General features: G+C 37.3%; 1 protein-coding gene across 1 annotated transcript in view; it reads left to right on the top strand.

Annotated features, from left to right (window-relative positions):
* LOC131680448 (protein lozenge) overlaps positions 1-15083 on the top strand; it is a 160699-nt gene that overhangs the window by 35189 nt on the left and 110427 nt on the right. Inside the window, exon 3 of the mRNA XM_058961164.1 lies at positions 7398-7637. Within this exon, the coding sequence (XP_058817147.1) occupies positions 7398-7637 (240 nt within the window). The remainder of the gene's footprint in view (positions 1-7397; positions 7638-15083) is intronic.

Below are 15083 nucleotides of genomic sequence, written 5' to 3'. Positions count from 1 at the left end.
ATATTCAAATTTTAAGACTAATAAATTTAGGAATGTATAGAGTAACCAATTTGAAAAAAATAAAAATTTGATGATTTAAAAACTTAAAAATTCAAAACTTTGAAAATTTAGCTGTTCAGAGATTTAAAAATTTAGAAATTTAAAAATTTAAAGATCTAGAAGTTTTAAAAATTGAATTTTCAGAAAAATTTAAATTCTAGTATTTAAAAAATTGAGGATTTGAAAAATTTGAATAAAATACTAAAAAATAAAAAAAAATCATAGAATAAAATTTTTCAATATAAACAGATTTAAACTAATAAAATTAAGGTATTGGTAGGACAATCTTTTTTGATAATTTTTTATTGAGACTTTTATTTTAATATGAAACTGTTATTACATATAGCGAAGGTATCTTTGACGAAATCTCCGCACTGATTGCCACTGTCGACTGGACCGATTTAATGTGTTGTAATGAGCTTGACGAAGCAGTCGCGCTATTTTATGGCAAAGTATATGACATACTCCGCCTAAAGGTTCCACTGAAACGAGTCAACAGGAGGGTGGATTTCAAATTTCCATGGTGGAACGCTGAGATTCGCCGTTTGCGTAATGCACTGCGAAAACAACGCAAGCGGTATTTCCGCCATAAGTCAGAAGAAAACAAAGTTACTCTTCGACGGATAGAGCTGCAATACGAAACGGCCCGGAATTCCGCTTTTCGTGAGTATTTGAATCATGTGCAAAATAGCCTTCGCGATAACCCCGCAACATTTTGGAAATTCGTTAGCAGCAGAAAACGATCTGGTAGTACTCCCACTGACGTTTTCCTTGGAAACGCAAGCGCGCAATCTCCAGCTGATACCGTAAATTTGTTTGCTGATTTCTTTCGCGGAGTGTTTAGAAGCGACTATACCGTCCCTTCGGAAGAGTATTTGGAAACATTATCATCGTACAACATAAATCTCCCCCGTCCCACTGTAAGCCGAGCTGACGTCTTGAAGGCTCTGACTGCTGTTGATTCGTCGAAAGGGCCTGGCCCCGATCATCTCTCGCCCCAATTTATAAAAAGCTGCGCCCACGTGCTGTCTCTTCCGGTGTGTATCATTTTCAATCGCTCTCTCGCTGAAGGCATTTTTCCTATCGCCTGGAAAGAAGCTGCTATCGTTCCCATTCACAAGGCTGGAAATATTCACAACGTCGAAAATTACAGAGGTATCTCATTATTAAACTGTCTCTCCAAAGTTCTCGAAAAGCTGGTCTACAACGTCACGTATGCAGCTGCATCCCACATTATCTCGGAGTATCAACACGGGTTTGTCACAAAACGATCAACAACTTCTAACCTGATAGCCTACACTTCTAAGTTGTTTCCCGCCGTCGAGAAGCGTCATCAGGTGGACGCAATTTACGTCGATTTCTCAAAAGCTTTTGACAAAGTACCGCACAACATCGCAATCTTGAAATTAAAGCGTTTGGGATTTCCCACCTGGTTGACTAACTGGTTGCAGTCGTATCTTTCCGATCGCTCGGCATTCGTGAGTATAAAAAACACGCGTTCAAGCACATTCAGAACACCCACAGGTGTCCCGCAAGGAAGTCATCTGGGCCCGCTTATTTTTATTCTGTTTATTAACGATATCTGTAGTCGGATCAAGTCTGGGAAATTGCTGTACGCGGACGATCTCAAAATCTTCCGAACTATCGCTTCTGCACTTGACGCCGTAGTGCTTCAAGAAGATATCTGTACTATTCAAGAATGGTGCACGCTTAACGGAATGGAAGTCAACGTTAATAAATGCAAAGTAATCAGTTTCGGACGCTTGCTTACTCCAGGACGTTATGAATACAGCCTAAAAGGTAGAACAATTGAAAGCGTCGACTCGATCCGTGACTTGGGAGTGCTCTTCGATAGGAAGTTGAGCTTTTCCGACCATATCACCGCGACAACTGCTAAGGCTTTCGGAATGCTGGGCTTCTTAAAGCGGAACACGGCGGACTTCGATGATTTCTACGCACTAAAAGCACTCTACTGTGCCCTGATCAGAAGTGTTCTGGAGTATGCTGTGCAAGTGTGGGCACCATACCATGCCGTTCAAATTGACCGACTAGAGCGTATACAAAGATGTTTTGTGCGATTCGCCCTCAGGAAACTTCCATGGAATGATCCAGTTGTGTTGCCGACTTATGCCGATAGATGTATGCTACTCGGTCTGCAGACTCTGGCGACTCGCCGTATCTTCCTGCAAAGAGTTTTTGTTTTCGACTTGCTGTCAGGTAATATCGATAGTCCCGATCTTCTCTCGGGCGTTAATTTGTATGCGCCTCCTCGTGTTCTCCGTAACCCCACTCTGTTGTGGATCCCTAGACACCGTACTTCATATGGACAAAATAATCCACTGGAAAGATGTTGCCGCAGATTTAACGAAGCTTCTTCAGTGTATGATTTTAACATTTCCAAGCATAGATATAAGATATTAATAAGAAATATATAGTTTTAAAATGCGTCTGTACGGTGTATACCGAAGATAAGGAAATAAATAAATCTTGGGGAGTGTATAACACATATTTTTCTAAAATTTTTGATGACTGGTAGTGAGTAAATGAAGTTCATTTTTTCTGGCCGCTGCACAGTGGCTCAAAACAGCGTTTTGAGGTACATAATTCATTAGAGTCAAAACTGTCCATATTAGCGATTTCGCATATTCTACCATGTTTCTGTGTGTAAAAAGCGCCATCTTTTGGCAATATTATTTTTTTAAATTGATCATAGTAGGCTACAGAAAATTTAACTTTTGAACCGACAAAGATAGCGCTTGGCTGTCTTCGACAAAGTTGTAGAGGAGAGTATTTTTAAAAATTTTGCAGAAGACATGTTGTCTCTGTCACTCATAGTAATCGAGTTATGAGTTATGAACGGGTGCTTATGGACAAACAATTTTACCTTCGTTTTGTAGGTGAAACCTAGTCCTATCAGAATAATTGATAGTATAATTGCAATTTTTGCCGATAGTGAAGTTACACGGGTTCAAAAACAGGCCAAAATTAAATCAAAATCAACTATAAGTCTTTACACAGAATTCATACCTATCTAGTCTCTTCGGAAAAGTTGTGTGTTTTATGATAATAAAAATACCTTAGAACATTGTTAATGCGAAAAATTCGAACTATAAAAGTTATAAGTAAAAATAGGAAATGAAGGAGTTCACCATAGAGAACTTCTCATAACTCGATTACTATGAGTGACAGAGACAACATGTCTTCTGCAAAATTTATAAAAATACTCTCCTCTACAACTTTGTCGAAGACAGCCAAGCGCTAGCTTTTTCGGTTCAAAAGTTAAATTTTTTATAGCCTACTACGATCAATTTTAAAAAAAAAATATTACCAAAAGATGGCGCTTTTTACACACACAAACATTGTAGAATATGTGAAATCGCGAATATGGACAGTTTTGACTCCAATGAATTAAGTATCTCAAAACGCTGTTTTGAGCCACTGTGCGCTGTGATTTCGACCTAACTACCTAACTACTTTACCGATTTGCTTATTTTTTTTAATGTTCATGAAACGTCTGGCTATCGTCCTTACCACGGACATGTCGATTTCTTCCCATGTGTTTTACAAGTTTGGATGCCTTTTGGTCGCGATCGTCAGTTGCTATGCAGAATATGGTCCCAAAGGAAAACTTTTATCAAATCACAAACTCTATAATGCGACGTGTCAAACAACATGGGGAATAAAGTTCCGAAGGGAGCATTATCTAAAACTGCAAACTGTCACCTCACGGAAATTGTTGAATGACTGCTAGAATCATCTATTGCTCACCCGAACATTTCTAAAGCGAATCGTGTTATCTATCAACAGGCGTAATTAGTATAAAATAATAAATTATTGATTAGAGCCATTTTGTAATCCAAGATGGCGGCTTCCGGTTATCACAAAATACTAGAAACACGAATGTAAATGTGTCTGTCGGTTCCGACAGCATGAAGTACAATTTTTTTTTACGCTCGTCCGGACATGCCGCAGACTCAGGTGATTCGACTTTTCAAATAGCAAAATATTCTGACTCCTGCGGTAGAGGATAAAAGGTTAAAATCGCTGGGAAACTCTAAGATTGTTCATATGACCTTATTCTATTCTCGCAGATGAACCAAGTCAAATTCGTCTTTGATTTCAAAATGACGCCAATCATCCATTTTCGCCTTCTACTAATCACTACCTTTCAAATGACATCCATATTGATTGTGGTTTTCATTGTTTTGTGGTAACCGGAAGCCGCCATATTGGATTTCAAAATAGCACCAATCATCAATTTTTAGCTTCTACTAATCACTAGCTTTCAAATGACATCCATATTAATGGTGGTTTTCAGTGTTGTAACTGGATGCCGCCATCATGGATTTCAAAATGGCGCTAATCATAAATTTCTGTCATTCAAAAACTTCTCATACACTAAACATTTGGGATCAAAATTTGTTGAATTTTCATTCCAAAAGTTTGGTGTGCAACTGCCATTATCCAAAAGAAAACGTTACCCGAAAATTCAAAAAAAAATATTTGAGGGTTGTACATGAAACGACCACCATTCCATTGAAAATACAGTATGTCTAGCGAGCACCATGCGCGAATTTATTTCATTGCATCAATATCGCATCAGAGCAATTTTTAACTAATTTTTCAAATTTCGAATTTATTTCATTTTATCGGTTGCTTTTCGTTTAATTGAGTTTTCGACGTTTTATTAAAAAATATTTTTATGTTGAAAATAAATACTTATTTTTGCATTTCGTCCGGTCTAAAATTCATCTACTATAAAATTCCTCACATTTCATGTCTTTTATTTAATCTCATTAAGTTCACATTTTTTTTATTTTCCTGATTTACTGTTTTGCCATTTGCTCATCCATTCCATAAAAAATTAAACTATGAATTATATGGAAGAAAAATGCAAAATACAAACAGAAAAAAAGATAAAAATGGAAAAAAAAAACTTCATAGAATGAAAAAAGTGTAAATTGTAAAAAAATAATTGGGAGAAAAACGAAAGACATCCATAAACGAAATATGCAAATTGGGAACAAAATAAAAGCCAGAAAAAAAATTAAAAACAAAAAGTAACACATGTAACGAACTGAACAAATGAGCTACAATGTCAAAAATGAAAAAGGACTCATATAGAAAAATATGGTTGGGAATAGGGTAGTTGGTAAATCGATTGACTTTTACGCAGCTCATCTGGGTTCGGTTCCCAATCATGTTTGTTTTTTTAAGAGATTTTTTTAACCCGAAAAAGACAAATAACTGTAAGATGAACCTCTATAATCGAAACAAAAATATTAAAAGAATTGGAAAATATGGATAAAATTTTAAATAAAACCGATAGTAAATAGAAGCCGATAACAAATTATTGAACATTCTAGATTTAACGGAAAAAGAATCAAATGAAGAAAACGAAATAAAATTAACAGTGGAAAACGTGGCAAATATAGGAAAGAAAAGCATAGAAAATAGTGATAATATAGAATTTGCTTGAAAATAAGTGGCCAATGCTGGAATAATATAATAAAATAAAGAGAAAGATAATATAATAAAATAAAGAGAAAGAATGTTTTTGAAAAAAATGAAAAAGTAAACAGTTGTATCAAATAAGAGAATGGATACAGTCAGAAGGGTAAAATAGGAAAATGAAGAAAAAACAAAAATGTATTTGATGTACATGAAGAACCAAAAAATAAATGAAGGAAGTTCGGAACAATTCAATAATAAGAAAACATGTAAAAAATTAGAACATGTGAAAAACAGATATATGCAATAAACAAAATAATTATACTAAATTCGTTGACCAAATTTCAAAAACGGCTTGTGATAGGATCGTGTCCAATTCTGGCTTTGACAAATTATAAACTATAAGAAAAACGTCGACAAACATATGATAAGTGCTTAAAAGTCAACTGTAAAGATTCACTTTGAGTGGAAATTTCGGAGAAACCGTTACTCGCTAACTACAGATGTTGTTAGAAAACAAAAGAGAAAAGTTTTCTCTTTCATTAACTTCTGTGAATTGTGTTTGGCCAGTAGCAGTTTGTCCGGAATATCTTTTTATAGAAAATTTTGGTAGTTGGCTTTTAGACCGTAATCATATGTTTGTCGAGACTTTTACATTGTTTGTGTTAGATGTATCAAAAAGCTTTTGAAAATCATCAGACCAGCAAGTTAAAAGTATTAACATTGAAATTCTCTCGCTTCTGCAATTAGATATACTCGATATCAAAATCTAAAATCGTGAATAAGATATATTTTATTGGGAAACAATTTGTTGGCGTTACCTAGGTTCCTTACTTTCTAAATAATGGGTAATTCGAACATAATTCAAGATTGTTGTACTACAATATTAAGCACGTTTGTTTAACTCTATTGCGATATTGTGGGTAATCCAGCGAAACCCCGTCTGTATCAGCCCCTGTGGTGTATTTTATGTGGACTAAATGGAAACAGTGACAAAACATATTTATTTAATTTTTTTTAATAAACCGAAACTGTGAAAATATTCTTCTTTAATCTGTAGACATAACATCACAACCCTTGCTGGCTGACAAAATCGGGTCAAAAAGCTGACAAAATTGGGGGCTGATAAAAACGTGTCTTCACTGTATTGTGTGCAATATAGACATCATTTAGTCTTACTCGAAATAAAGGTTTTCGCTGAAAACCATATTTATAAAATATTCAGCTGTAAATATCGTTAGTGCCAAGTCAAAGTAGTAGTCAAATTCCCTATAAAACTATTTTTCATTTGAAAATAGATCCACATAGCAGCAACGCGCTCCATTGTGTCTCGCATAATTATGAATGAGCCAAAGTTTAATTGACAATATACCTAATGCCGACCGCTGTAGGAGAAAATCTACAAAAATGCAGCGGAATCTTGAAACATTGAGCGGTGTAGCAAGCGGGAAACCTTAGTACAGTTTACATCTCCTCGCTCCCCAAGCCCAAGACGGTAAATCTATAGGCCCCGAACCAACAAGAACCAGCAACCAACGAACGAACGGTTCGACGGTTGCTCGCCTGCTCGGTATTAGTGCGGCGTTCACTTTCCCCTCTCGCAGCACGCCATGCGCACTCATTTTCTTGCATGGATAAACTGGCTGCCGGGCTGCATTTTCTAGTTAGGTTAGGTTGGTAGATACCTACCTATAGCGACAAAACTTGAATGAAACGCAGTCACTAGGAAATTGCTTCATTTTGCATCTGTAATCGAACACTAGACTTTTGCCCCAGTCCCGTTTTCCCAGATTCGCTGAAATGTAATGAGATGAAACTAATTACTCCTTACGTGATATCGCATTACATAGAGCTGTCGTATGGCTCCATTTATAATTATTAATGTTTCTCTCAATCTATACTTGCAGTGCGAACCGGTAGTCCATATTTCCTCTGTTCGGCGCTGCCGAACCACTGGCGATCGAACAAGACGCTGCCGAGTGCCTTCAAGGTGGTGTCACTTGGGGACGTCTGCGACGGGACGATGGTGACGATCCGGGCCGGTAACGACGAGAACTTCTGCTCCGAACTGCGGAACTGTACAGCTGTGATGAGGAACCAAGTGGCCAAATTTAATGATCTCAGATTCGTGGGCCGAAGCGGGCGAGGTAAGGATGACTACACATACAACACAATATTCGACAGTTTTGTTTCTGCTCTGCCTACCTAATACCACACCATATGGTGGTGAATTCTGGAAGCGAAAACTCGGTCAAACAGTAGAACTCATCAGGTTGGCACGAGCTACGGAAGAACCCAAATATGTGTATCGGCGGTAATTATACGTCACTACTGATTGACCGCATACGCCAACCGTATGCGACGGGCGACCCTCAAGACACACTTATGTACAAACAGTCGCGCTGCCGTAGCTTCTGCGGTTGTCTCGTGGCTAAAGGCGTGCCTCCCTCCATCGAGTCGCTCGGTCGGTCGGTCGGTCTCTGGTTTTGGTGAGGGACACGCAATCTCTATTATCATGTGCCGACACCTTCTTCGTACACAACCCACGACGTCCCAGGTCTCGTGCCGGTTCTGGCCAAACTCAAATACAGTTGCCTCCAGGAGGGAAAATTGAACAAAAACAATACGTCAGTGCAAAATAATCATACAGTTTATGAATTGCAGTTCATTATTAGCTCGTTTAAGTAACGAATATTTTAAGATGAGGAAGAAGAAGCAATACTTTGGATATTTTTCAAGCGGTTGGTGACCTCAGTTTAAAGTGAACCAGATATCGTTTAACAAGTGACGCACGTTTGCAACGTTTTTTTTTCGATACAGAAACTCCGGAGCTGTTCCAGTGTCAGCTTTATGCATGGCCAAACTGGACTAAGCTCAGCTGTCTCGAGATTTCGGAGGTCACTAACTTGATAGCGAAGCAATTTTAGAGTTTCATGTATTTAGGTATTACAGTCAAACCAGTTGTCTGGCCCGGCCCCGTTCCTTGTTTTAGTTATGGGAAGTGCTCGTATCAGCATATAGGTCTAAGATTATTGGGTTTTTCGCGCAAAGAAAGATTATAGCTTCAAAATTCGAATTCGACTCAGTTCAAATGGAAGAGATTAAGATGCAATGTGGACCACCTCCATTTATCTGTACTTTGTTTTAAGGTCATGCGCCTCTTTTTACGGGTAGAAAAATCTCCAAACTTATGTGCAGGGTTGGTAATTCAAACTGCTAAACTGCGTACAAGGCAATCTACTTATAGGGTTGGATACAGAAAAAAATTTCGGCAGGGGTTTGAAATTTTGTTTTAAAATGAACATTGTACAATAAATAATACGTTATAAAATGTTTAATATTTGCGAACAACCAGTAGTTTACTAAGTGCTGCGGTAGTAAACATTAATAGTTTTGCTCGAATCATTCCAGTCCTTATGATTATAACCTTGTAAGCAAACTTAATGGAATTGCTTGTTTTTAGAGTCGCTTGTTAAATAGTTAAATTGCATTTGAACGCGATAAAATTATAATTTGAATGGCATGTCGCTACCTGATACTGGCAGATGTCGTAAACTGTTTGATATGATCAGGAACGCAGCCAGAAGGGGTAGAGGTAGCTAGCCCCCCCCCCCTCCCGAATTTTTTCAAAAATGCATTAAAGAAAGAAGATACATTTCGGTGACTCTTAACAAATTTATATATTGTTTGATTTGAACAAACTGACGAGGAAATGCTGAAGTAGATTGAATTTTCCACCACCAAAAACAACGGTCACGATATTCAGTGTACTTTCTGCATCAGTCCCAGCCAGCAATAGGTGAACGACAAAAACAGTTACTGTTATCTTGTATACCTTGTCTGAGAAACAACAGAAACTGTTACTTTAATTCTAGCTGTTGGGATCTGTCAAGATGAGTGCGTCGCGAAAACAAGAAGTGGTGCTCCGGTCAACCACTGTGGCTATTGACTACCGGTCTTTCCGCATTAGACTGAGCATTCGTGATGTGGAAGTGAAAATGCAGCTTAGGCTTACGAAAGTCGCCTTTGTCGAGTTCAACCAAGTCAGGCATTTAGTGCTGACAACTTTCTACAAAATGGTCTAGGCGGAACCATTCATTTTGCACAACTTTAAATACGTAATTCTATGTGACATATTGTGGACGATAAGAAAATCGAGGTCGGCTAAGAGGTCTGGCACCACTTACTTGCACAGTGGCCGATGGGTCATTCCATGCGAAGTGATCAAAGCACGTGTAATCGACCTCCACGGATTTGAACAAAATTTAGAGGAATTGTTCATCTAGGGCCAATATATAAAAACCCAAATTTTTGTGACAATTGAACCACCCCTCGGGTCATGGGAGCACCCCCCGTTTTGGCAAATTGCCACAACCCTTGATTTTCTTTTGATCATATCTTCGGTTCTATTTTCTCTAGAATCAAACCACAAGATGGCTTTTGAAGAAAATTGTTCAAGGAGTCTATAAAAAATACTATTTTTTGCCGACAGTGTTGCCAACTATGCAATTTTTTCAGTTAAATATTAAAAGTTAATTTTTCTCTCAATACGTATATTTTAATTTTGAAAATTTTAATGCCATCGCGTTCCTCAGAAATTTTTACATAAAAAACACTTATCATCCCAATATAATATGAGCGCATCCTGAGATACACCGTTTTGAAGAGAAAAAACCCATATAAAATCGCAAGCGCACAACACTAAAAAATCAACTTGAGTATTCTGAGTTCAAACATAATTTTTCGAGAAGTAGACGAGAAATGATGAAAAACTACGTATTTGGTTTGCTTCTAGCAGATCAGGGTCGATTTTTATGACAGTTTGAAGATTTTCTCAATTTTTGCCAATAAAAATGGATTTTTATATGAGAAAATCGGAGTTTTTCCCTTCAAAACGGTGTATCTCAGGATGCGCTCATATTATATTGGGATGATAAGTGTTCTTTATGTAAAAATATCTGAGTAACGCGATTGAAAAAATCGCATAGTTGGCAGCACTGCCGGCAAAAAAAAAAATTTTCTAGATTCCTTGAAAAATTTTCTTCAAAAGCCATCTTGTGGTTTGATTCTAGAGTAAATAGAACCGGAGATATGATTAAAAGAAAATCAAGGGCTTTGGCAATTTGCCAAAACGGGGGGTACTCCCATGACCCGAGGAGTGGTTCAATTAACACAAAAATTTGAGTTTTTATATATTGGCCCTAGATGAACAATTCCTGCAAATTTGGTTCAAATCCGTGAAGGTCGATTACACGTGCCTTGATCACTTCGCATGGAATGACCCATATACCATTTGATGCAATTCATCGAGATCGGAAAATGTCTGTGTGTATGTGTGTGCGTTGCGTTGCATTGCGTAAGCACGGTATACTTGGGGATGAGTGGGTTGTTAGTCAGGATTCGCTTCAAGCAAGCGATGCGACTGAGACTATATTTTCGTGCATGTTTGAATAGTTTATTGACTGCAGGATACGTAAATCTTCTACGCGTTTAAACTCTGGCTAATCGTTTATCGAGATTGTTTCATCGAAAACAACTTGAACTCCGGACAGCCGGCTGTCGGGAGTGTTGTCGAGAATGTAAAATGGACCGTAAACAATGAGTTTAAAAGAGGTATGGTGGAACATTCAAAAATTATGTCACGCAAAGAGTACCCAATACTAACTAACTCTCTGCCATATTAAAACGCTATTTTTCCCCTTGATCTAATACGAATCAAATTCTTTTGGTTTTTCCTTCATTTTGTAGTGTACTTTTATGCCGCTACTCGCAAAAGTGTTCATGTTCTATCGAATTTCCTATATACATGGCGCAATCGTACGTAAAACGTCCGATTGCGTCAAAGCACATGACGTGCTCCCCTCCCATTTATGTCACAATTAGTCATATCTCTTCCTCCTAATAGCGTGGCAGAATCTATAACTGGTCCTTATTGGCATAATCACAAGCATATTGAGATCCCGTAACTTGAAATTTTCCACCTCGTTCGAGTAAACGTTCCGATATTACAATGAAGACGCGAAACAGAAAAAATATAAATGCTGCGTTCCTAAACGATATTAACATCATGCACGAATCAAACACCCCCCGTTTCCAAATAGTACGTACTTATTCTTATCTCAGTATAATTGACTGGTGAGGTAATGTACTAAAAGTAAAGCATTAAATATGACCATAAAACATTTGTTCCTCGTGCTGAAATGATTGCCGCAAATTGGTAATTGGATTTAAATTGATCTTTCGAATTGTCAATTCTCCACCTTCATACATAATTCAAAAGTCATTCACTCAGACAAGACCATGCGTAGTTCCCACCCGCATTAAAGACCCAGTGGATTCGTTTCCTAGTTGGTCAAATAAACACTAAACAAACAAATAAATTAGTTTGTTCAGTCTTAAGAAATGTCAGCTCGATTGGCATCAACCGGCGGATACGTGTTCCCTTACAATGCCATCAAATGAAAGTACATTTAAAATTACATGCGACAAAATATGTGCAATTCAGAATATAACGAAATGAAGATTGCTTAATTATTTGCATTTAAAAAAAGATCGGAAAAAAATAAAGGGTTGTGTACAGGACACGACCACGGTGACATTAAAAATGTAGCTTTTTTCAAGAGCGTGCAAATGTATTTTATCTATCACACATATCGACTCAAGTTCTTGCTCACTCACCTGTTTTTTATGTTACAATTTGCTATATACCCTCCCCATTAAAACATAATTTATTGAAGGTCTTTTAACGGTAATCTATTAATTAATCAAGTATCTCACTAGGTGATTGGCATTATTTGGCTGATCCATCTAGTAAAAATAGGTTGGTCTGTCCAGAAAATATATTCAAAAGAAAAGTTCCATATTTAGAACCGTGACGAGGAAGCCCACGCCCAGCAACGGAAATATACAGATTCTTCATGAAATATGAAATTTCATTTTCCATTTAAATTTTCAATAATGTATTAATGAACTTAAGTAAACAATCTTAAGGTTAAGTATTTCTTGATCGATTAGTGGTGAAAAAAATGAAATTATTTGATAAATTACATTGTTATGCAACGTTCGCACTACCAGTTAAAACGGGTTTTATGCTATCTTGGTGACATTTTCTCTTGTTGCTAATTATTAAAACGTGTTATAACTCTGTAGTGTAAACATTGTATTATTAAACCAATTCTGCAGCGTTTTATGTTATATAGGTGTTTTATGTGGTAATAGGACTGACATAATTATATCTTCAGTACAGCGGTTTGTTGCATAATTTCAAATAGATATATTTTAAAATTTAAATTAGTATACCTAACCGTTCTATTTGTTGTATACTTTAAAACGCAATTAGAACTGTGTTTTAACTACATAGGGCAGGACAGATACTCTGACTGGATAAACTGGGAAAACAATTTTAAGTCCAGTAACGATTAAGACATGGCTTGAATTTGAATCGAAAAAGAACACCCGCCTAAACTGCTGCTGGGACGGTAAGTTCTGTTTTAAAATTTTCCGTTGTGTACAGTACGAAACAAAAGTGTTTGAAATTAGAAAACAAAAAGTTCTGCTGGGAATGTGATTGTTTCCGATGCAATTACACTCAGGTTTTTTTACGCAGGGGATACAGGCCGTGCAAATGAAAACCGCCTAAATTTCAAAAAAACGCGTAAATGAAAACCGCGGAAATTTCAAAATTCGTGTAAAAAATACCGCGTAATAAAACCTGAGTGTACTCCCCTATAAAAAATACTACGCTGCTGAACAGTGCAATAACTACAGAAGCACGTTGTCAGATGCCTTACTGATAAAAAACATATAACCAAAATATGAAACATATGAAAACCAATAGGCTCTTTACCCTAGGCAGCTACAATGCGCCGTAAACATGGATTAACAAGTTACAACGCACACGCATGCATAAAAATAAATATATTTTATTCAAACGCAACACTCTTAAGCAGCACACACCGTATTGAATTAAATCCAAACCACCCCACCCACCCACTTTGCAAATCATTCTGTAACACCGTGCTGGTACCCGAAAAATCCGCACACGGCCACCGCTGCCGAAAATGCATAGCGTCTACCGCTTATTGTAGTGCCCAGACGCTGCAGCCATGATCTTACCCGTTCGACATAAGAACAAAAACTGATTCAAACGGGTACGCGTCACCTCTATTTATAAACTAACCGTATATGGTTTAGTCACTTAGGTGCAGTGTGGCCACTTTTGAATGAGGTCAGATCCGTAGGTTTTGAGTTTACCCGCCAGAATCCAATTTTTAACGTAAATTTGGATTCTTTTTCAATCCCAATTGATGGAGCGTTTTGTTATCTTGGATTTAGTTTTTAGCTTTCTCGTGTTAATAAAAAGCTGAATTGGAGCCCTGGGGCGTTTTTTCAGCAATTTCACTTAACCCTCCGGCACTCGCGCGAATGGCTCCCCGAATGAGCAAGGAAGAAAATTTCGTTAGAGTTTCGGAAGGTGTTGCACAAAATACAACGACGCGAGTGCCGGAGGGTTAATACTTTTCAGTTTTAGATCAGGAAATAGTTGATATTTTGTCTTTGGAATTCTCTCAGATACAGGCCGCATAAATGAAAACCGCGTAAATTTCAGGGTCCGCGTAAATGAAAACCGCACAAATTTCAAAATACGCGTAAAAAACCGCGCAAAAAACTGCGTAAAAAACCTGAGTGTATTAATCAGTTTTTCTTTTTACATTTGAATTATCAGGTTATGAAACAACATAAGTATGGTTAAAATATTCTCTCTATAAGGTCAGTTACATTTCTAAGTATTATATCGCGAATAATTAAAAAAAAGCCACTTCCTGATTTGATTTGCATATTATACTTTACACATAAAAGAACTAACAACGACTCTGTTTTATAGGTTAAAGGGCCGTATAGTTGTGCTGTAGAATCTCAATGGCTGGTATATGCGAGAAACTGAAAATATGGAAGTTCAATTTCTGAGAAATAATTGACTTTAGGAAGAACTCACATCAGCATATTTGCGATCTTTAGAAAACAATAGATCAGCGACATGAATGGCAGATCCTAGCTGACCAAGATATCACGAATGTGGACACTGAGTGATCTAGCTCGGACATTTAAGGAATCTTATAACCAAACAACATGCTCGATGTCTTGGTAACTCTTGCCATACACGCATATTTCACTATCAGTGATTCTAATATGAAAGAGATGTGCATAGTGTGTATAACCAGCGAACGTAGATGATGCGGACTCCTGCAAAAATTCTCTTCCTTGGACGTGTATTCTATGCAGAACGTGTAATCTGAATGTGAGAGAAACACACGTAAAGGAATTAATACTTTGCGCACGTGGCTGAAGGGATATCCCAGAATTCGATTTCGGGCAATATACAAACAACGCAACTGTATTCGTTCCACGTTGATAATACAAGTGTTTGTGGCTGAACCGAAACACAGCTCCCATACTCATTTACAGAGAATATAGTTATTTGATACAATCTTTTTAAGTTTCATAGGTAAACACCATGCAAAGATCAAATTAATGCGCGAATAAAATTAATTCCGTGCTGACATTTAGTCTAACGATATCGGATCCGAATGTAT

This window comes from Topomyia yanbarensis, chromosome 1 (genome assembly GCF_030247195.1).
Source record: "Topomyia yanbarensis strain Yona2022 chromosome 1, ASM3024719v1, whole genome shotgun sequence".
Lineage (NCBI taxonomy): Eukaryota > Metazoa > Arthropoda > Insecta > Diptera > Culicidae > Topomyia > Topomyia yanbarensis.
This window is presented reverse-complemented; position numbering and strand designations above follow the sequence as displayed.